The following is a 24,121-nucleotide window of genomic DNA, read 5'->3' on the forward strand; positions in this document are numbered from 1 at the left end:
CACCAAGAAGTTATGAGAAATGCCCTTGTGACGGTTTTAATCAGGCCAAGCTAACAATCGGCAGACAGGACAGCCCTGACCCACCCAGCTCTTTTGTTAGGATTCATGTCTTTCTTTGACATGGACAGTCATGTGTGTGAGTGTTGCCTTAAAGCTGGGACATGGTCTGCAGGAGATCAGGAAGATTACTGCTTCCAGTGGTGCTGAGTCTGCTGAGCAGAACCTGAGGGACCAGGGAGTGGAGAGTAAGCTGGCCTTTTATGTTCAGTTGTAGACTTGAGTTCCATTCTATTTCCAACCTGATGTAAATGACACAGCAATGGGAAGGGTGCTTTACCCCCCCAGCTTCCTCCAATCCTGGGAGTGCTTTAATCAGCTCCGCAGCAAACTATTGGGTCTAGATATGTAAGCAGTAGCTTTTAGACAAGCCACACCAGGAAAAATGATCGGTGTGGTGAGAGGTGGTACAGACAAAGGAATTTTTCTTCTCTTTGATGATCCTCTCAGCTCCTAGAATAGGTAGCACAATTACACCCTTAGGGACATGGGCTCCACTCAGTTAACCTTATAGTCAACAAGACTACATATCACTTTAAGGAAACTCTACAAAACACCAGTTTGGCCTCAACTAGATTACCTAGACTCAATTCACAAACTCCACAGTAATCCAGATGTTCACAGAGCAGTGGCTCTCGAAGTGTGATCTCTATAGGATTCACAGGAAATGGGATTTGCATACCAAAGAAACATTCAAAGTACTGTGATTATTGCAGACCCACTCACAATGGCTAAGGTCATGGTACTCAACCTGGCTACCCAACTGACAGATGAGTTAATTTAAAAATGGGTTATAGATACACAATTGAATATTATTCATATTTAGCCATAAAGAGGAATGAAATCCTGCCATTAGCAGCAAAATAGAAGGGACCAAAGGATATTGTGTTTAATGACCTAAGTCATACTCAGAAAGACAAACACTACTGCATAATATTTCACTTGTATGAGGAGAGTAAAATTCGTCAAACTAAATGTAGATTGGAGATGAGGAAGGGTGGAGAGGGAAGGCAGACTGAGAACTGCATAAGTAACAGAGAGAAAAAGGAGATGTTTTGGCATTCCACAGCAGAGCGGGACCACCATTCCCCAGTTGTAGATTTTGTGAAGATTCAGACTAGAGGAGGCTGAGGATGCCAATGATTAGGAAATGACGAGAAGGTAGAAATGGTAAGTGTGCAGATGTCATGAACAGAGACTAAGCACTGAAATGCCACACTGGGCTTCAGTCACATGTCACTACATGCGTGCTCATGAAAAAAAAATTAACTAATGAGTAAATTATTAAGTTTTCTAAATGTGTACTCTCTGGATCAGTAATGTTAGCACCACTGGAAACATTGTCAGAAATGCAATTTTCCAATCTTTTTCCTGAGCTCCACTGGATTAGAGCATCTGGAGGTGGGACCCTGGCCCCTTTCATCTGTTCACATTACCTAGCTGATTCCTACATTTATTTCATCAACATTTTGTGTTTTTCCAAGCAGAGTGCTTGGATTCGGTTGACTTAATCCCATCTGCTCTTATGATTACTCTGCAAAGAAGGATGAAACCCATACACAAAAATATTAGCAGAGACACCATGATATAGATTGCACACATAAAACCAAAGGTTTTAAGAGGCCATTTTCTAACTGTTGTTCCTTCAGCGGGGTGTTTGTAATTACGATTAAGAAATAGGTCGAGAGACTCCATGTGTGAGCAAATAAAATCTGAGTTCATATGCTTGTAATATGCATAAGGCAGTTTTCTGGATAGCATGTAACCTTCAGAATAGTGCTTCATTATACACTTCCATCGCACTTAGATATGACACACCCAATGTGGGTGTCTTAGTTAGGGTTTTACTGCTGTGAACAGACACCATGACCAAGGCAAGTCTTATAAAAAACAACATTTAATTGGGGCTGGCTTACAGGTTCAGAGGTTCAGTTCATTATCATCAAGGTGAGAGCATGGCAGCATCCAGGCTGTCATGGCGCAGGAGGAGCTGAGAGTTCTATGTCTTCATCCAAAGGCTGCTAGTGGAAGACTGACTTCCAGGCAACTAGGGTGAGGATCTTATACCCACACCCACAGTGACACACCCATTCCAACCAGGTCACACCTATTCCAACAAGGCCACACCTTCAGATAGTGCCACTCCCTGGTCCAAGGATATACAAACCATCACATTCCACTCCCTGGTCCCCATAGACTTGTTCAAAAACAGGAGTCTATGGGGGCCATACTTAAACATAGCATAATGCAAAATGCATTTAGTCCAACTTTCAAAGTCCTCATAGTCTATAGAAGTTGCAACAATGTTAAAAGTTCAAAGTTCAAGGTCTCTTCTGAGATTCATTCAACTTAATTAACTGTAATCCCCAAAGCAAGGCAGGAAACCAGCTGTGCAAACTCCAAACTCTGCATCTCCATGGCTGATGTCAAAGTGGTCTTCAGATCTCCACTCCTTTTTCATCTTTGTTGACTGCAACAAACTGCTTTCTCCTGGGCTGGCTCCACTCCCTGTTAGCAGCTTTCCTCAGCATGTATCCCATGGCTCTGGCATCTTTAACATCTTTGAGTCTCCAAGGCAATTTCAATGTTACAGCTTCTTCTTTCAGTGTCTGGGATTCCACTTGATCTTTTGGACTCCTCCTAAGGGTTGGCATCACTTTTCCAGCTCTGCCCTCTGTAGCACTCTAAGCTCAGGTTGATCCACTCCACTACGGCTGCAGTTCTTGGTGATCACTCCATGGTACTGACATCTCCAATATACTGGGGTATTCCACTCCAACTAGGCTTCACCAGTAGCCTCTCATAGGCTCTCTTCAGGGTGCCAAGCCTCAAATCCTTTGCATGACCCCTTCAGTCCTGGGCCATCAACTACAGCTGAGGCTTCACCTTCTCCAATGGCCTTCCCCGGCCTCTCACAGTGCTAAGCCTCAGCTTCTCTCCATGATCCCTTCATTCCTTCACAAGCAGTACCACCTGAGTGACTCTTACACATTACCAAGTCTAGTCGCAGCATGAGGTACAACCTTGGGTATCTCTGGAACACAGCTTCTTTGTGCTCCCAGAAAACAATTTCCAGAAGATTTCACCTCAGTGATGCTGGTCTCTTCTTAATCACTGCTAATTCCTTAGCTCCAGCTAACCAGCATCAATTACCCAGTAGTTCCTCACATTCTTAAATCTAGAGCCAGAGCCACATGGCTGAAGCTGCCGAGTTCTGCTGCTTACAGGAACTAGAATATGATCCCCTTGTACTATTACATTATCACTAGCTTTATGTTTTCTAAATCCTTCACTGCCTAAGCTTGGCTATCCTGGTTCTTGCTCTGTAGATTGACCTTGAATGCAGAGATCAGCATGCTTGTCTCCTGAGATTAAAGGTGTGTACCACCATGCCTGGATTTAATTTAGCTGGGTAGGATCTTGCTCCAAGGTCCCACTCCCTTAATCTGTTATCTCCTAGAACACAGGAATTTGTTCCATTTCACTTCCTGGTACCCCTTTAATACTCGAACCATATATTTTATATTTTTCCTTTCTAAGCTTGCTATGCCTGTTCAAACTTCTCTTCATAAGACTTAACCAGAGAACAAAGTCTCTGCTAGGGCTTTTTTGAAACTTCTTTTGTCAATGCAATTAATCCAAGTCTCTTCACCTTAGCCTCAGGCAAACTTTTCAGACAAGGGCAAAAAGTAGCCACATTCTTCACCAAAGTACCACAAAGCCAGTCTTTATGCCGCATTCTGAAATTCTTCTCCTTTGAAATCTCTTGGGCCAGGTCAACACCGTTCAAATTACTCCCAGCAACAAAGTCTTCCATATTCCTACTAGGATGACCCATTAAGCCCCATTTAAAGCATTCCATTGCTTTCCAAATACAAAGTCCCAAAATCCACATTCTGTCAAATAAAAGCATGGTCAGGCCTATCACAGCAATACCCCACTCCCAGTACCAACTTCTGTCTTAGTTAGGGTTTTACTGCTGTGAACAGACACCATGACCAAGGCAAGTCTTATAAAAAACAACATTTAATTGGGGCTGGCTTACAGGTTCAGAGGTTCAGTTCATTATCATCAAGGTGAGAGCATGGCAGCATCCAGGCTGTCATGGTGCAGGAGGAGCTGAGAGTTCTATGTCTTCATCCAAAGGCTGCTAGTGGAAGACTGACTTCCAGGCAACTAGGGTGAGGATCTTATACCCACACCCACAGTGACACACCCATTCCAACCAGGTCACACCTATTCCAACAAGGCCACACCTTCAGATGGTGCCACTCCCTGGTCCAAGGATATACAAACCATCACAGTGGGCATGTTGATAACTAAAGGAAGAAAGCTTTCCCCAAGGCCTCAGGATTCAGCAGCCCATTTAGTATCTTGAAAGGCAGAGACTACATCTGATACTGACTGGATCTGGTGAAGCCTTCATCTGGGTGGGCACCAGTTGCAAGCAGATTTGGGATCATACCCCTAGCCAGGTTCCGGTTAGCTTGCTGTTGGATCTATATATTGGGCCAAGGATGGGTATGTAACTAATATCTCCCAGGTCCTGAGTTGATCTGCCCCAGGCATCACTTGTGTTTCTGGAGCAGTGGGACAAATCTGTACAGTGAAACATGACCACTCATGGCCCTTCAGAAGTCCTCCCAGTGAATTCTAATACCCTGCTTGTCCTCCAGGGTCTTCGATGATGGTCGCTGTGTTATGAACTGTCCTTCCTGGAAGTTCGAATTTAAGAAGCAATGCCATCCATGCCACTATACTTGTCAAGGATGCCAAGGTAGTGGCCCTTCCAACTGCACCTCCTGTAGAGCAGGTGAGGACATTTGCTGCCGGCTCCTTCCTCATTCCAATCTGTACTCTCACAAACCAACACTTGTTTTGGCTCAGAAACCTGCAAAAGGGCTGAGGTTCTAAGCAGACAGCTGTTCATGAAGGCACCAGTACAACCTGAAGGCTCTTTTGCTGCCAGGACACAAAAATCCTTGTTCACATAACCACACATGTTGACTCACTGCCCCTAAGGAGATGAGAGAAGTGAAGAGAGGTCTTCTCTGGGAAGCAAAAGCAGAAAGTATTAAGTGTGTGGTCAAGTATGACGAGCACAGTAAAGCTAAGCTTTGTTGTGGGAGAACTGAAAAGCTAGGGAATTATGCAAGACACAGATGGTCCCTCAAACTAGCAATGCATTAAAGGTTATGTGAGGTCTAAGAGCTGAGCTAAGCCATTTAGATGGCAAGGTAATCAATTCACTCAAGACAGATGTGACCTTTCTGGTCCAGTCTGAGATACTCTCAGGGTTTCCACCATCACTGGGGGTAGGCCACGCCGTCCAGGTTCCTCTGCAGTTTAACCCTTGATGCTGCTCCAGCCTCATTTTAAGCCTGTCCTCTATTTTGACTTCATATGAACTACAATCACATTATTTTGCTTATATAGTAGAGTTTGAGCGTGAAGCAAATTTAAATGTTGTGTCATTGTAAAGAAAAGAAATATGGACTTTTGGTCACTGGTGGAAGGCTAGATGGTGTTGCTGCCCTGGACACATCTTTCCCACAGATTTTTTTTTCAGGCTAAAGCCTCCAACAGGCTACTCTGCATTTCTCTGCAATCTCTACTGTGCCCAATTGTCTCACCCACCCCGAGAGAATGGTTCTTCTGACCTCCATCATACATATACCATTTGTCTAGTGAGAGAGGCTTATTAGTCTTTACTGTTGCCTATAGTAAAACCAAGAAAAATGAAAAAAAAAAAAAAACACAACATATTGGATTGGCAGGAATACAGAAACTGGGCTCCTGCCCACTCCCCTTTTATATACCTTGCCTCACTCGGAATATCAAGCTTGTCCATAAAAAACTTTACGGCCAACACCAGAAGAGCAGGGAATGGTTTCAACCCTGCTTCCTGATGTGGTCTGAAATGAGGCAACATCTGGCACAGAGACTGTGCACACACGGCAGGTAAGGAAGAGCGTGCCTTGTTCAGGAGGAAGTCCCTCAAGACTAGCTCTAAGGAAATGCACAATTGTCCCATCCTCCTAGGTACGTTTATTAATTAATTATTTATTTTTAACAATATCTCCTGTATCCTAAGCAGGCCTCAAACTCACTATATAGCTGAGAATAACTTTAAGTTTTTGATCTTCCTACTCCTACTTCCCAAATGTTGGGATTATAGGCATGCACTACTAGGCCTGGTTTTATGCAATACTGGGGTTCAAACATAAGGCCTTACACATGCTAAGCAAGTTTACTACAACTGAGCCCCCAGCTTTCTTACTAACAAGAAGATACTTAGTCACTTCACTTCTTTAAGCCTCTTTTTATTTGTTTAAAAAAAATAAAAAGAACAAATGGGCTTTTAGACTCATTTCCCATAAAACCCTTTATATCTCAACATATGTCCCAAAATTAAAACAAAGTTTAGATTCTAAGAAAATATCAGATAGTCTAAGCATCTTGCTACTACTTATACCAAGCCATATGAGAAGGACTTCAACAATTCGTCCATATTTTCTACTTGAAGAACTCCATTTAATCCATCATCTTAAATATAATTGACCCTCCTTTGTACACGTTACTAGTGCAATGGAGAATACAGTAAACCAGAGCATGTGATAGCTAAACCATTTCATAACTTAACCTGATTGAGAAACGCCTAGTAGATTATTAAAGGAAATCTCTGGGTGTTTCTGTGAGAGCATTTCTAGGAAGGATTGACTGAAAGGGAACTAGGACCCTTAGTGTAGGTTGGACCCTCCCATAAGCTGGGGTCCAGAGGGAATGGCAGAGGGGGAGGAGTGAGAAAGCCACTGTATGGGAATTCTTCTCTGGGGTGTGGCTTCCAGGAAGGGAGCTTCTCAACTCCACCACACCCTCCCTACCCAGATGCACTGACACCTTTGAAAGTGAGAGCCAGGCAAGTCCTCCGTTCCTGTAAGTGTTATCTGTGGTATATCTGTCATTGCAATGAAAAACAAACAAACAAACAAACTGACTTGCTCTCAAGGTATTTACAGAATAATAAGGTTTGTCCTCACATACTGAACAATGAGAAACTATCAGATATGGACCAAAGGAGCAGTCAAAAGGCTGCCATAGATTATTTCCATAAGTGATGAGCAGAGGTTTACTGGAGAGGGTAATTGTTTACCAAGCCCTTATTTAACATGTTCTCTGCACAACAGAAGCTCAGAGTAATCAGCAAGGCTAGCCTCTGCCTTCAGGTTGCTGTGCTGTAGCTGAATGCTTCACTTCAAGAAATTCCACAAAGGAAACTTCAGTGAAAAGCTTAAGCATTGGGAAGCTCAAGTCCAACATTATACAGGCTTTCCATTTCTGTCCTTCCAACAAAGCAGTAGCACTATCTTTACTCATACACTTGACGTCCCTGCAGCCTGAAGGTCAATGCTTTGAATACCCATGTGGTGGCTCATATACTGAGTGAACACTAGACTCAGGTTATTCTATGCAACACCGATCAGCTGTTCTTCAGAGTCAGGGCCATATGGGAAAGCTGATTCTCAGTAGAAAGAGTAGATGCATACCCAGAACACATTGAACATTGCAATTCCCCAAAGCTGGGAGTCAGAGGCTCCTAGGTAGACATGTAGTATTAATCTTGGTGTTGTTTTTATAAAATATTTATGGATGTTTATAATCCTCTGTAACTGGTCCTGATCTTTTTCTAACTGATTAGATTTTTCTATTCTCTCCAGGAATAAATTCCCATGTTCTGTCATGCTGGGAAATTGCTGATTCTTTTCTCATAGAGCATAGTGTTGACAGAAATAAACCCCTTAGGGATGATGTGGGGGAGTTGTGGAGGTGTGCTTGATTTAGGGTGTCAATAAGGCTGTTCTTAGAACAATTAGTAGCTTTGCAAAATCCCAGACATTAGTCAGCACAAGCATGTGATTCTAATAATGATTGCAAATCATTAGGGGATTATACTTTTGTCAAGGGTATCTGCCACGAAGCACATGTTTACTCTTACGGCAGCTCTGTAGCCCCCAAGTCTGAAGGGTTCTACCTTTACCAAAAGGACCCCTTGGGAAAGTTAAACACAGTTAGAATCATAGCTACCCACAGGGTATGGTTTGTGGCTTTACAATGACATCTCAAATAGAAGTTGTTCACTGAAATATATAAAATAGTGTAAAATGATTTCCTGCAAGGAAACTTTTCAGCAATAAGGATATAGATGTTGCACTTTTTATTAAATCCATTCTGATGCTCTTGGTCCCCTAGGAACAAAAGCACTGAGTTGTTTCTCTTTTTAATAAAACATCTTATGTTATATGGGTTCCATGGCTGCTTTTCCATTTCCTCTTTCTCATGCCCCTCTAACTGGTCAGACAAGCATGGTCAGGAGCGCTTCCTGTACCATGGGGAATGTCTGGAGAACTGCCCTGTGGGCCATTATCCTGCCAAGGGACATGCCTGCCTACCCTGCCCAGACAACTGTGAGCTTTGCTACAACCCACACGTCTGCAGTCGATGCATGAGTGGCTATGTCATCATCGCCCCCAACCACACCTGCCAGAAGCTGGAGTGCAGACAAGGTGAGACTTCTCTGGGACTCTGCTCAGCATCAGAAGGTGGGATGAGTATATGGCTGGGCCTCAAGGAGGCTTTGACTACCTTACTTTCAAATATCATGGTGTTGTATGAACACTTAGAATGTCTCTGAATATCTCAGTAAGCAAGTGGAGCTCATTCCCAGCTTCACAACATTTCCTTCTGCAACATGTCTCCAGACAACAGAGAAAAACTGGGGTCCAAATCTCATGGTCTTGGTCAACAGTTTCCTCCTTAATTACTAGGTATGAGACCCTGGGCAAAATGAGCCTAATTTCTCCATAAAGGGGATGGCATAACACCAAGGAAGATTGCCATAAGAAGCAAGGGGACTCAGTCTGCCTAAACCTGCTTGAAATGTTTGAATGTTCTGTGAATTGTATGTGGTTGTTAGTGTTCAATTCCTTTGTTATATTGGAAGATGATAAATTAGACATCATTGACTGTGTTTGGTCCTCCATGTATGTAAGTTATGGCTGGCCCATAACTAAAGATAGCTTCAAGATATTTTAAATTAAGCACTCCTTGTATTTCTCCTCCCCACTTACAGAGATACTAATTATATGTATTTTAAATATGTTTAGTAGGTCAGATATGAAGTTTGTCCATTGACATATCTAATTTCATTTTCTCACACATGGAACTGATTTATTTAATAAATCTAATCTACTAGATTGACTTTAAAATTAGTTATGTAGCCAATCATGGTTCATGGTAGCTCATGGCTGCCGTCTCAGTATTCAGGAAATGAAAGCATTGAACTTAATGCCAGGTCAGCCAGAGCTACGTAGCAAGACCCTGTCTCAAAAAGCAAAGTAAAGCAAGCAAACAAGCAAGCAAACAAACAAGAAAACAAGCAAACAAAAGACTAGTTATACAAAATATAGTCCAAACCTTTTGTATCTTACCCACTTGAGTGCTACAATCTGTTAAATTAATATAAGATTTTAAGGTATATGGCATCCTTCTTCAAGATGGTTTGGGGCTTCATAATTGTTCTGTGAGTCACTTAAAAATAAACTACACACCAGCATGACTTTATAGGAGTGAGCATGCCTTCACCCAGTGGGTCTGAGCTGTTTTATCCATGTCCTCTCACTGTACAGGTGAATTCCAGGATTCTGAGTATGAAGAATGCATGCCCTGTGAGGAAGGATGTCTGGGATGCACTGAGGGTATGTCATCTTCCTTTGTTACTTACAAAGTTTAAATAGCTGTGACCTTCATTCCACATGCTGATGTTGCCATCACTCCAGCAAAAAAGTCTTGTCATTGAGGTAATTACCAATGTCTCCATCACCATCCCTAGTACAGACAACATCACAATGAAGAGACGCTAAGGCGGCAATAGTGTCAAGCTTAAGAAAGGATGGCGGTGTCGTCCCCTGTGATTGCTAGGTAGTTGATGGGGGGTAGTTTTCAGCAATCATGTATGAAGGTGCATGACCCTCTGAGTCTTCTTTATTAAGTGTCAAATAAAATCAAACAAAGAGATGCCTGTGGGCTCTAACTCACTTGGTGTGTGTAACACAAAAGCCAGCAGGTAGAGATAGGGAGATCTCCTTTTGTTAAAAATGAAGCCTAAGACAATACTCTGTACTATGGTGATGGTGAAGTCAAGATTCCCATTACTCAAAGAAAAGTATACATCCTCTCTAGTTCCTAACCCCTTCCTTTCACACCACTGGTGAAGGAATAGGTGGGGTTGGTTTATAGCCCATAACATCAGGGAAATTGATGAAAACTGTAAAATAGGGATGCTATGAAATTTCAAGACTGCACTTCTATGTAAGCCTAGGCAACATATAAAATACAGCATACAGGATCTGGGAAAGAAAATCCCAGCTGGCACAAAAGGTCATGGAATAATTTCTCTTTCTGAGAGCTTCCATGGAGGCCTTTGGTGCCTTGATTCGAAGACAGCTGCATCATCAAATTCCACCTCAGCATGGGTGACAGCTTATGAAAGCTGGGAAGTCTAGAGTATACAGAGCAACCTGCAGGTAGCTCAACAGGCTGGGGTCTGCTCTGCCAGCTTCTCCGCTGGGCTGAGTCTCTTCTAGGCAGCTAGGTTTGTCTGACAGCATTTGTCATCAGTCCTTAGTGCATATGTATATTTATGGAGAGGGGCCTGTTGAATCTAGTCAGTTGTCAGTTTCATATATATGTGTATATATACATATATATGTCTTTCATATATATATATATATATATATATATATACACACACATGCATGTGTGTATATGTACATAAGGGTACATATACATCTATCAATATATACATATACATATATACACATTAGAGGGGCCTAGAAGTGAATCTAGACAGTTCCAGGTACTTCCTGAAGCTATTTTGAGATATTTACTTTCTGAGCTTAATGACTTCCCCGCAGAATGGAATGTTTCACCTCCCACTGTAAACATCCTGTATCTTTCCTCAAAGACACAGATAGGAATGACACCAAGGCAACAATGATCCCCGGGAGATTCAGTGTCCATCATCTCCCCCAGACACAGCTAAAGACCGAGGTATAGAAAGAATATCTTATGGATGAATGGATGGATGCATCACTTGTAAATCAAAAAGCCTATGGCTTAGACAGGGAATAGAAGGTGGGACATCTGGGAGAAAAAGGAATTCTGGGATAGAGCCAAGGGTGGGGAGATCAAACTGAGAGATGTGAGGAGACAGGCACATGGTACCTGAGCACAGGTAACCAGCCATATGCAGGTTAAAATAAATGGGTGTCTTAGGTTATGATTCTAGTCAGAAAAGAGCCTAGCTAGATGGCCAAGATATTTGTAAATGTATTTTGAGTCTGAGTCCTATTTCTAGGAGCATGGGGCTGGGAGGTGGAACCAGGCTTAACTTCAACACCAAGGTGTAACAATCGTACAGTGAATTCCATAGCAGACACAGGCCAACCAGGTACTCACAGTTCAGAGAGTCTACTGAACTGACAGATCAGTCTGATTCACTTTATAAAGTGCTATTTGAATATCTGACTCATTCCTTCACTTAGACGACTTTAGGTCTCTGCTGCATGCTAGGTGCTCACGGCAGCACTGGGAATTCAAAGGTGACATGGCAGGCATCCTGTGATAAGGTTGTGCCAGGAGAGACACCTGGAATGAAGCTCTTTACAAGGTTGGCCCAGAGTGGAGGGAGGTTCAAAAGACAGCAGGATCATTGGCTAAGTTACAAGAACATTCAAAATGCTGAGATTTCACATCTTATATTCTTACATTTCTCTGCATTTACAATATTTCTATATATTGGATCTTGTGTGTTCTTGGACTGACTTGGATATCTTGACAATGACCTTCTTTCTGAGCCCTTGGGATCTCTCCAGCAGAATAAACACCCCCTTCTCCCTTTCATGTGTATGCTGCTATAACACTGGTCCAATATTTGGTATGTACATATCTTTCTGTCTGATACTAAAGGACTTGCTTAAGAATAAGGTCTCCTTCAGTGGGGACCCTCTGTGTACCCAAGGAGGTGAAGGGGCTTGCAGTCCCATAGGAGAAACATCAATATGAACTAACCAGTACCCCTAGAGCTCCTTGGGACTAAACCACCAACCAAAGAAAACACATGGTGGGACTCGTGGCTCTAGCTGCATATGTAGCAGAGGATGGTCTAGTAGGACATCAATGGGAGGAGAGGCCCTTGGTCCCGTGAGGGTTCTATGCCCCAGTATAGGGCAATGCCAGGCCAAGAAGTGGGTGGGTTGGGGAGCAGGGGGAGGGGGAGAGGATAGGAAAATTTTGGAGGGGAAACTAGGAAAAAGGATAACATTTAAAATGTAAATAAAGAAAAGATCTAATAATAATAAAAAAAAAAGAATAAGCTCTCTGATTACATTGTCTGCTCCCACAAGGAAAGCAGCAGCCCTGGATCATACAGCACGCACAGTTGATATGCAAATGTTCCTCCTTTATGATGACTTGGCTTACATGGTTCTGACTCTACCACCATGGTGTGACAATGATCTTAGTGTTGTAAATTGGGATCTTTTTCTGCATTGGCAATATGCATACAGAATGCCCTCATGTGGCTGGGCAGCAGCAAATCTCAGCTGCCAGGAGATCACATGCTCTTGTCAACAACCTGTACCATTCAGTGTGTTGTGGGGCCAGCAATTCTTCAATATATTATATGAGATAATCAGTGTTTTCTTACAAAATACGCTTGTGTTAGAGGTGCTTGCTCACGTGTAGCCTAATGTGTTCTGAGACTGTATGAGAGAAAGTGTTAAGTCCTAGACTCTAGGATACACCATGATGTTTGGTAGGCCAAGAATACTAAATGCACTTTCTTCTTAAGGGTATGTTCCATTTAGAATGGGTTTATCAGGACATAACTCCATTTTAAGAACAACAACAAATTTTTTTAAATATGCATAAATATTTACTTGGTTGAGTTTGAGAGTTTCTCAAGTTCAAAACAGAATATTGGCTTATGAGACTCAGGGGTTCAGAGACCATGTTTTCTCTAATTAAACTTTGTATACAGTTCAAGAAGAGGAAAGAAATCATACAATAAAAATAATTTTCATGGAATATTAGAACTGAAAATTTTTTATAAAAACATGGTTGGTTGCATTTTATAGTTTTAAGAATGTAAGATGTGAACTTTAAAAGATATGAATAACTTAGCAAGATCTGCCCAAAATTCTTCTTATGAAACAAAACATCATTCTTTGGAGAGAGTTTCACTTTATTCCATCTTAGCAATGCAGATTCTTTTTGTAAAGGGGTCTAGACGATCTCTGGAGGAATTAAGGACAACTAAAAGCAGACATTGGAGACATTTTTATCTATGCTATGTCCTAAACAGTTGTTGTGAATGCTAGGGGTGTCTTGAGAGTTTTGTATTCCTTTTCAGATATTTAGAGCACTATGGATTAATGTGTGTGTTTTATGACTAATAAAGGAAAACTCGATTTCCAGGTTGACGAGAATCTCAGCCAGTTCCAGGGATGAGCAAGGCCTGGTCAGTTCAAGACACGTTTTCATAAAGGAGACAGAAAACTAACCCATGACAAAAAGCATTTGCTTTGTCTGGAGGGAAACACTGAATGTGATAGTTTAGTATGGAGCCAGTGTGCTTTTATAGTTATGGAGTGAGGTTTCTAGTCTTTACTATGCTGTAAACAAATAACATTTCTATCTTATCCTAAGAATAGTTGATGTCACATTTTTTTTGCCTTTATGAAACAAGTATCTTCATTTGGCATTTTTCACAAAGGCAAAGATAGGTGTTTGGGATTATAATTTGATGTTTTGATGTAGCCTTCACAGTTTTCATTTAATGAATGCAGTAGTAGGTGTAACCTAAGATTTGATGCCCATATCTACTTAACCATTGACTTAACTTAATAATGGATTTTAATCAAGTTGTATCTCATTAATAAAAACAGTGTTTGGATTTTTGTTCCAAAGGACATAATGAAAACCCATTTTTTTTTTTTGGAAAGGAATGAAGGAGTGTAGTCTACAGAAACACATAAACTTTTAAATTTTTTAAGCACTTTCCAAAAAAAATAAATTCCTACAATTTAAACTTCAAGCAAGGAGACAAACTTATGTATAAGAAAAATTAAGATGGGGAGCCTCAGGCCCTGAAGCTCTCCAGAGAGGCAGAGTGATAAAGAGGCTGTGAGCTTGTCTTGGTTGTCCACACAGAAGAGGGTGAGCTACCCTCAGCGTAGGGCTTCTACTTGATGAAAAGTGTCAGGACCTTCTGCCATGGATTTTCCACTATGAAATATACAAATCTTGAAAAAAAGAGTAACAGAGAAAATCTTGGCGAGCCACTGAAAATCCAAACCGTGAATTCAATGAATGCATTTAAAATTATTCTTTAGCTGAAGTAGAATAACTGAAAGTTGGAGTGCAACCAACAGACAGACAGACAGACAGAAGGAAAGACAGGTAACTAGATGTGGCTGGGGAGTAGAAAGCTTGGCTAGTATATGTGAAACTCTATATTCTATCCTCAGCACTTAAATGAACAATTATATAAACAGACAGAATGATGGGCTTGCTTTGGTTTTTCCTATTTGAAAGAGGGTACCATGGCCCATGTCAGCCTCAACCCATTATGTAGCTGAGGATGATCTATAACTTCTGCTCCTCCTCCATCTACCTCCCCAGTGCTGGGATGACAGGTCTATGCCACTACACTCAGTGGTGATGAGCTCAAATGCAAGGCTTCCTGCAAACAATGCAAATGCTCTGCCAACAGAGATATATCCTTGACACAAGGGTGCTGTCCTGAGGAGGTATTTTAAGGTGAGTTAGACTGACAACTTCACAGTGCTCAAGAGTAGTTGACAGCTAGAGGGGCTGTAGTACCAACAGTAGTGAGAATGCTCTTATAGAGTCAGGGGAGAAGCAAAAGCAGCTCTAGCCATAGTGAAGACACCATGAAGAAAGGTATAGGCTTTTACATCACATGAGACAAATGGCTCTCAGGTATAAGAAATAAGGCAGGCTTATTAGAAGGGATATACTAATTAAAATGACCATGGGTTGCATGATGTTTTCTAGGCAGTCTGTTTTGTTCACCCCAGATACAGAGGCAATAGCAGACCAAGGAAACTATGCCATAAAAGTCCAGCTTGATGAACTAATGTGTTTATTGGAGGTGCTTAAAGGAACCTGAGTGAAGAGATTGCTGACAAGATCACGGGAAAGTTACAGTCCACTGCACAGCAACCTCCTCTTCACAGCCCTTGATAACTATTTACATCCTCAGGGAGGTGTAGGGCTCCTTAAAGCTTATTAGCTTCGTGGGCCTTCTCTTCCTACCAGAAAAAAATGTTAATGAGTCCAGTCTTGTGAGGGTCTCCTAGGGGTATATCATAGTTGCTCTAATTCAAGACAGCAATGGGCACACCAATCCAGAGGAATGCACAATGCCACAGAACAGTTTTTCACCCATCAGACTAGCATATCAAAAGCACATCAGCTCTCTAAGCAAGGCAGTAGGAAAGGATACACACACACACACACACACACACACACACACACACACACACACACACATACCCTTCTGATGGAACTAAATGGTATAAGCTTTGCAGAACATGTGTCAGGCTGGATTACAATGGACCTTATGACCGCTTCTAGAAATGTAAGCTGAGAACACACTAAAAGCAGTGCGCTCTAGTCTACTTCATTCTCGGGATTGAGTTCTGACATTCAATAGATACCCAGCACTTCAGTAATCCAGAACCCTATCATTCAACGCCTTTCCATCTAAGCTAAGCACCTACCACACACACTGTGGCTCTAACTTAGAATCTGAATATAACAGTAAAGCATGTACAAATTTGTTCTTCCATCATAATTTCAGAGACATGTGACCTTGTAAAGGATCATAGCAATTTCATCCTGTCTCCTACCTCTTTCCAATTTCCTTAAGATGGTAAATTACCTTTTCTCTTTGAAACATTGTTGGTTTCTCTTTGGTATAACCGAATCACAAGCCTTACCACTAGAGTTTGGGAGCTGTTATTACATTACATAAAGGTGATGTGAACATGGTAATGTCACTCTATACCAGCTAATCTGTTAGCTAAGGTGAACACTATATGACTAACAGTCAGGTTGCAAATACAGAGCAAATATACTTGGCAAAGGAAAAATTCGAATCTTGGACAAAGCAGAGCAAGATGCTGTAAAGCAAATCCTTGGGTCAAGAAGACAAGTGTGTGCACAAAGATTCATGGTGGTATTAACATAGTCAACCATTGGAAGCAGATTAAATATCAGGTTCATGGAAGACTAGTGGATGTACAAACAATCAATAGTATTTCTTGAGTCATCCATTGGAAGCAGAGTAAATGCCAGGCTTGTAGAAGGCTAGTTGAATATCTTGGAATACATAAGCACATTAGAGCACCCTATAGCCAGCAGGACCAAAGAAGATATGTATAAAGTAATAGTGATTTCCTGGTAAACTCTTTCACAAGCATTCTCTTTGTGGTATACTCTCTTCTGGGTCAACAAAATTTTGAAATTAAAGTACACATATCTACATTTGTTCTTGATTGTGAAATAAATAAAATACAACAACAGACAGAACAGGAAGAAGACAAGCTGGTTGGCTATAGACCTGAAGTTGGTTGAATGTATGTAGACCTGAAGCTGCTTGACTGTAGACATGAAGCTGGTTGACTGTGAAAAGAAATGTAGGGACTGGAGAGATGACCCAGTGGTTAAGCGTTCAGCACACCAGAGTCTAGTCTTGATGCCCAAATTGGGTGGTTTACAATCACCTATAACTCAAGCTCCAGGGGCCCCAATAACCTCTCTCAGCCTCAATGTACACCTACACCCACACATGTGTACATAGACACATAAATAAAAATAAAAAATTAAAGAAAGATATAATAGTGAAACCTCTTTAGGTAAAGTTGCACATAGTTCTAATTTTAGTTTTATATTTCATGTTTTTATAAAAGAAAGAAAGAAAGAAAGAAAGAAAGAAAGAAAGAAAGAAAGAAAGAAAGAAAGAAAGGAAGAGTACAGTAACTAACCTGTATGAATGGGCTCCCACATTTTGGGTAAAGAACTAAAATTCAAATAGTTGTATAATGTTCCCTTTAATGTTATTATCATTAGTGTACAAAGTATATGTTTCCTGTGTCTTGTTGAGTCTCCTCTTCCCCTCTCCTCTGTACTCCACACCTAATACCCATGCACACCTTGTCACCTCTGCTCTACTGTCACACATGTCCTCCCCCACCTGCCTCAGTATTTCTTGTTCCCTTTCACGGTCTCCTACCTAGTTTCAAAGCCTTTACACACACACATACCCACTTATATATATTAATGCAAACAACAGAAGTTTGGACCAAACTATGAATAAGAACATCCAAGTTTTGTATTTCTGACTTTGGATTATTTCACTCAATAATACTTTCCCAGATCCATCCGTTTTCCTACAAGCTGCATAACTCGGTTTTTCTCTATGGCCAAATAAAATTCCATGGTGGATACATACCACATTTTATTATTTGTTTATCTATTGATGGACATATCACTGGCGTAGTTTCCTTGCCATTGTGAATTATGCACCCTTCCATGACGATTCCCCTAATAGCCATCAGAAGTGAGTAAGACCTTCTCTCTCCCCACAGGCTCACTGGCATTCTCTGTCTTCCCTTTCTTGATATTAGCCATTCTGATTGGCATGAGATGGAATCTAAAAGTGATTTTAATTTGCATTTCCCTGAAATACCTATCAGGAAAGGATGGTAAACACTTCAAAGAAATGTTATTATTTGTACTTCTTCTTTCGAGAACCTTCTGCTCCTCCCATTATCCATTTATTGATTAGAAGCTTAGGGCTTTTGGTGCTTAGTTTTTCCAGATTTTGTTAATTTATATTTTATTTTATGTGTATGGGTGTTTTGTCTGCATGTATGACTATGTACTGAATGCCTACAAAGATTCCATAGAAGCCAGAAAAGTGTTGAATACCCTGGAATTGGAGGTACAGATTCTTGAATCAAACCCAGGTTCTCTGAAAAAACATCCAGTGCCCTTAACTGCTGAGCCATCTATTCAGCACCATAAATTTTACAGTTCTTTATATAGACTAGATGTAGTTCTGTCTAAGGTAGAACAAGCAACAATACCCCCATTTGGTAATCACACAGCCTTATCTGTTGACAGTTTCCTTTCTAGTGCTGAAACTAGTTTTATAAGGTCTCATTTGTTAGCTCTTGAGATAATTCCTGTGCTTTAGGAATCCTGTTCAGAAATGTCTTTCCTGTATCTAAACTTTGATGTGTATTTTCTATAATTTCTGTGTAGAATCTGCCCTCCTAGACAGGACTTGGTATTCATTATATTACCTGGTCAGTTATGTGAGGGGGACCCATTTATCATATAGGAGGAAGGAACAAGAAGAAAAGGGAACACTTTCTTTTCCTTTTTCAGAAAGGTTAAAACAAAACAAAACATCATGGAGTCAAGGAGAATGACCAAGTAATCAGCGTGTGCAAAATTAGTGCTTGCAAAACTCTTGGGCAACAGGGTAATTACAGGGTCTCAAAGTACCACCAGAATTGACAGCTAATTACAAACAGTCTACAGAAGTTACCACAATTTACATCACTGTTACTATCTCCAAGTTCTTGATGGTATATGTCTCCTGGTGAAGTAAATTCCACAATAAGGAGACTTCACCTAAACTTTATATTCCCATATATATGTATTATATGTAATCTAGGGATGGTTTTAAGTGTATGAGAAGTTGGGCACAGTATATATGTAAACACCACATCGTTGTATATAAGGTACTTGAGCATCTACAGATTTTTGGTACCATGGGGGATTCTGGGAAGAATCTTGAGCAGTAGTCCCAGGGTGTGCCCATGTGCCCACACTACATGAGTAGTGCCTCTCTGCCCTCCTGCCCTTGAAAAAGGCAGTGTCTCTCTCAAAGGAGCTCTTCTGAAGAAGTCACTGTTTTTAAATTGGTGGAATTTCCCAAACTACTCTGCTATCCCACATCTCTGACCTCTGGCAGCTAAAGACTCAAGAGGAAAGACAGTGAGCAAGCCTTGGACTGGGCTGCTTGGGGAAAGACTTGACCCTTCTTTCTTCCTGACTCTTGGATCTCCACTGTGGTGGTGACTCTTGCTTGACAATCTGACTGGATTGAAAATCACCTAGGGTGACATACCCTTAGGTGTATCTGTGAGGATGTTTCCAAAGAACTTGAAGTGAGGAGGGAAAAAAATCCACCCTTAATGTGGGCAGAACCATCCCATGGGATCATGTCTCACTCTTAGTGAAGGCAGGGAGCGGGGAACAATGTGAACTAAGTATTGGCATTTATCGACCTCTGCCTCCTACCTCTATACACAGTCTGAGCAGCCATCTCAGTCTCCTGCCACCAAACTTCCCCACAATGCATTGCCTCAAGCCATAAACCAGAATCCTTTTACCCTGTAGTGCACGGTCAGGAGAATGAACCTAATGTGTTGGTTTTGAATGAGTTTATTAAGTACATCCCAAACAAAAGTAAAGGAGTTGATAGCAATTAGCAGTTATACAGACACAGTGGGCAGACAAAAGCGGCAGACAGGACAGCATCGTGTAAGGTGGTGCTCTGGACACCAAGCGGAGATAACTCAAGTATTTGAAGCAGTCACCTGGAGGCCCCAGTTCTGCCACGACTGAGCTCCCAGGACTGGACTTCTAGCTTCCTACTCTCAATGCAGGGCACTTTTATATCATGGTAGAAACAATGGTGACATCTGTTGGGAATAGTTCACCTTCTCGAGTTCTTGAGGACACAATGTTTTAACCCTCCATCTGTTACACTTTTCCTTCCTTGTCACAGTGTTGGGGTCTTGGGGCAGGCCATCCTCAAACAAGAATCATGGAGGACACTTGATATGGCATGTTTGAGTCTGAAGTGGTGGCACAGGGTGTCTCCTTTTGCAGAGCCAGCTTCTCAGCAAGTTTAAATAATACATGACAACTTAGCAGTAGAATGTCCATTTGCTCCCTTACGCTGTTTCATGGCAGGTATGTGGTCACAGTCAGAAAAGGATCTGCTGCGTTGGTAGCAAGGGCAACCCTGTATTGCTGTACCTTTCCTTTATCTACTTGCCATGAAATGTACCAGCCAGAATGAGAATTTAAACAGCCCTCTCTATCTTTCAGTGAGGGTATCCACCTAGGAATAACGATACAGAAACAGAGAAACCTTTCTCTCTGGTGTCAGGAGCCTCCCATATAAATGAGAAGTTCTCAGATCTCGCTGCACACTGGAATCACCTGAGAGAGAGAACATGAACATCACACTGCCCACTTGCCATTCTCATCTGACTCTTCTGGAGTAGGGCTTAGGCCTCAGTATTTTCTGAAGCACTGACTGATGTTGGTGTGAAACCATGGTAAATTAAAAATAAAAAACCAGTGACTGAGAACCTGCATATATACATAGTTGCACCACCATATTTGAAATTCTTTTGTGGATGAAGCAGACACAGAAGGTGATAATTATTACATTTTAATGTTCTGTCCAGGCTAGGTATGGAGCTAGGCAGATGGTTCACACACACGATCTGGACTTCTCAGGCTAGCCCTCTCTATCCAAAGTCCTTATTTTCATTTGATAAATGAGGAAGGCAATACGCAGGGAGCTTATGTAATTTGCCCAAAGTTACACAACTTAGTAGGTTTTAGAGCCAAAGCTAAACTTAGGACTGTCTGGCTCTAACCCTGTAGACCATCCAAATGCTCGCTCCTTTCCAGAGCAGACTGCATTCATCTATGATTTGCCTAGAGAAAAGAATGAACGTTGTAGAATTCTCCACCTGTTGTGTCTGTGTCTGTCCTCGTGGGCTTGTGTTCTTGGGTGTCTCCTAATGTTTCCCTTGTCTTTCTCCTATGCTTAAGCTCACATTCTTATGGTTATGGCAGAGAAGGACATATTGGCCAGATAGCCAGAGCTCAATTCTAGAGCAATTAGCTCATCATCTTGGCTCTTCACGTTATTACACTGTTTGCTCCCAGAGCTGAGTAACTTATTGTGTAACTGACCTGCGAAGTTGAGCTGTGAGCCAAGGCTGTCTGGATCACGTAGGCTTGCAGAGAGAGAGAGCTGAGCCAAGCACATCCAAAATAAACCTAGTTAAGTAAGAGATCTGAGTGGTCAAGTGCATTGCACAGCAAGTGAGGCTCAAACGACCATCTGCTGTTCGGAAGAGCAATGTGAGGTCTATGATGCTGAGGTCCCAGTGTGCAGAGGCAGGGGAGCGCTGGGTGGAGGGTTGGAGTTTACTTTTAATGAAGACTCTAGCTGTTTGTGATAGTACACACTCACAGGATATACTGACAAAGGCAGAGACAGGAGAATCACAGAGGATCTAGAAACCATTTCTTTAGTGGGATTGAGGAGAAACTGGGAGCAAGACACATGGCACAGAGGTTACAAGTGAGTGCAGTTCCTCCGGAGAACTAGAGTTTTATTCATAGCACCAATGTCTTAGAACCTCCAGTCACTCTAGCTCTATGGTAGGGATGGGTTGGGGGGGGAGTCTGATGCCCTCTTCTGGTTTGCACAGATACTGCACTTGTATGCACGTATCCACATAATTAAACATAAAGTCACTTTTGAATGAGTAAACTACGAAGCCATTACAAATTACTTCCTTTTAGTGAAGTATGTCACCTTTTTTTCCCCTGAAATTCTTAAGGCTGCTAATGCCTTTACTTTATCTGACTATCAACTTTAACCAAAAGTAACTGTAAGACTAAACATAGTAATAAAAATGTCAAGTGGTTCGGTCTTAGATGCTTTTACAGAGGTGTGGAAAATAGAGTCAGAAATCGTAGTATCCATTCATCTCCATCTTTCCCCTAACTCAGTCAAAATCTTGGGCCAGTTCCATACATTGTTAGCTAATATCTTATATAAGAAAGTATCTAAACTGTCCTTCTACCTTCTAGTAGGACTTGGAGATTATAAAGAAAGCTGGGAAGATGACTGCCATATCATTACTGCTTTAACATATAAAAAATACTTGCTATAAGTATCAGAATGGATTTTACGATGCTTTCTCTCCATTAGCATGTTCCCTTCCCTACCTTCCCTGGCATCATCAATGGTGTGTTTGAGACCACACACTCAGCTAACATACTGAGGTGCATTTAGCACCAGTTTGATATTGAGTAGACCTTCCTATAAGATCTTTGGCTGCTTTGTCCATTGATAGCTGTCCTCATTGGATCCCAACTCCCCATCGCCCCATATCACTATTAAAAGACCGCATCATGGTCCTTTACCAGATGGCAGCAAAAACTCCAAGCTCCAGTAGCTATGGAGAAAAAGAAATTGATTTAAGCCACAGAGCAGACACCAGGCTAGAGAGAAACTGAATGTGGGTGCGGCAGAAGCTTCTGCACTTGTTATTGGTGCCCACCTGTTCACTAGGCTGGTCTCCAACTGAGAGCAGGGACAACCACTGTTGCCAGTAAATTGCATCTGCCCCTCTAGAGCCTGAAACTGTGGCTCTGAAAGTCAGAAGGAGGGTCACTTGGATGGAGTTCACACTCATCATGTCCATGAATTCTTCCTGTAACTCCTACCAGGGAAACCTTGGCTAATGCTCTCACAACAACCCTCAACCCAGCTAGTAGGACAGTGGGCCAGCTGAAGCAGCAGAAGCAGAATACGCATCAATCAGCCTAGCCAATGAAGATGGCCATAGAGGCAAGATCCAGTAGAATCATTCCTTACTTATGACCCATTGACCAACAACTCAAAGTGGAAGGAAGCAAGGAGAAGCCGTGCTGACCTCTTAAAGCACTAGTCATATTCTCGCTGATGATGTCACTGAGTCCTTCAAACCCTCTCCTTGCACATATGGTCATCTGCAAAGGACAATGTTAATGCTTTCCAAAATAGCTTCTATAGAAATAGTATATCCCCAGAATCCATAAACTATTCATTTGGGTATGGCAACTGTATAGCGTTTTGCATGATTCAGGTTAACAAACATACTCCTAAAGCCTCATGCACTGAAGGCTTGATAATGCTGTTAGGGGGTGGTGGGACCTTAGGAGTAAGCCCCAGCGGAAGGGTTAGGTCATTGAGGGCATGTCCTTAAACAGTGTATTAGGGTGTCTAAGCCCCACCCACTTCTCCCTCTCTCCCTTCCTCTTTCAGTTTGTTTCTTGACCACGCGGAGGTGAGGAGATGATCACCTTTGTTCAATCACATGGTCTCCACTATGACTTTCTGCCTTACCCCTGGCTGAAAGCAATGTCCAAATGACTATGGACTGGAATTACTGCTAGCTGAATGAGATTATTTTTCTCCTTTTTTAAGTTGGACATTTCAAGTATTTTGTTATCTTGATGGAGAGCTGACTAACACTCAGAGTTGTTCTCAGCCCCTTGTTTCATAGCCCCCCGCCCCCCGCCCAGGGAGGTGCACAAGAACACTGAGAGTGGTCCCCATCCAGTCATGGCATCAGGCAAGGGCAAACTTGATTCAGATGTGGTGTTGCCTCTACAGCGGTGACATGTGTAGCCTGCAGATACAAACTGTGGACTATGAGAAGAGAAACATTTCTCAATCTCTCTAATTTGGAGCAGAATGAGCTGACAGCTTGATACATCATCAGAGTGGAATTTTACGGCCTCAAATAATTGCTAGAAACCTGGATGTTCCACTAGAAAAATAAATCAACCTAAAAATATAGACTCCAGATTACCGTGACCCAATATTTGAGTGATGACATTCGCCTGTGGATCAGACTTGGTGAGTCTTAAAAGACAAAGGGAGTTGCTTTGAAGGGATGCTTATTGGAAAGTCTAACACAATCATGCTAGCTGCCCCAATCCATTATAAAATTGTAGATTGATTATATTTAACAGAAATGTAGACTGTTTGTTTGAAATATTATCAAAATGACCTAGCCTAAACTTAGAAATCCTATAT

General features: G+C 41.7%; 1 protein-coding gene across 3 annotated transcripts in view; it reads left to right on the top strand.

The window, feature by feature from the left end:
- Window positions 1-24,121, top strand: part of Pcsk5 (proprotein convertase subtilisin/kexin type 5) — a 417,146-nt gene that overhangs the window by 325,121 nt on the left and 67,904 nt on the right. For all 3 annotated transcript variants that reach the window (XM_021151578.3, XM_029472674.2, XM_021151579.3), the window contains exons 22-24: window positions 4,734-4,870; window positions 8,415-8,621; window positions 9,744-9,812. In XM_021151578.3, the coding sequence (XP_021007237.1) occupies window positions 4,734-4,870; window positions 8,415-8,621; window positions 9,744-9,812 (413 nt within the window). The remainder of the gene's footprint in view (window positions 1-4,733; window positions 4,871-8,414; window positions 8,622-9,743; window positions 9,813-24,121) is intronic.

This window comes from Mus caroli, unplaced genomic scaffold (assembly GCF_978045245.1).
Source record: "Mus caroli unplaced genomic scaffold, Mus_caroli_1 scaffold_20, whole genome shotgun sequence".
NCBI classification, from domain to species: Eukaryota; Metazoa; Chordata; class Mammalia; order Rodentia; family Muridae; genus Mus; species Mus caroli.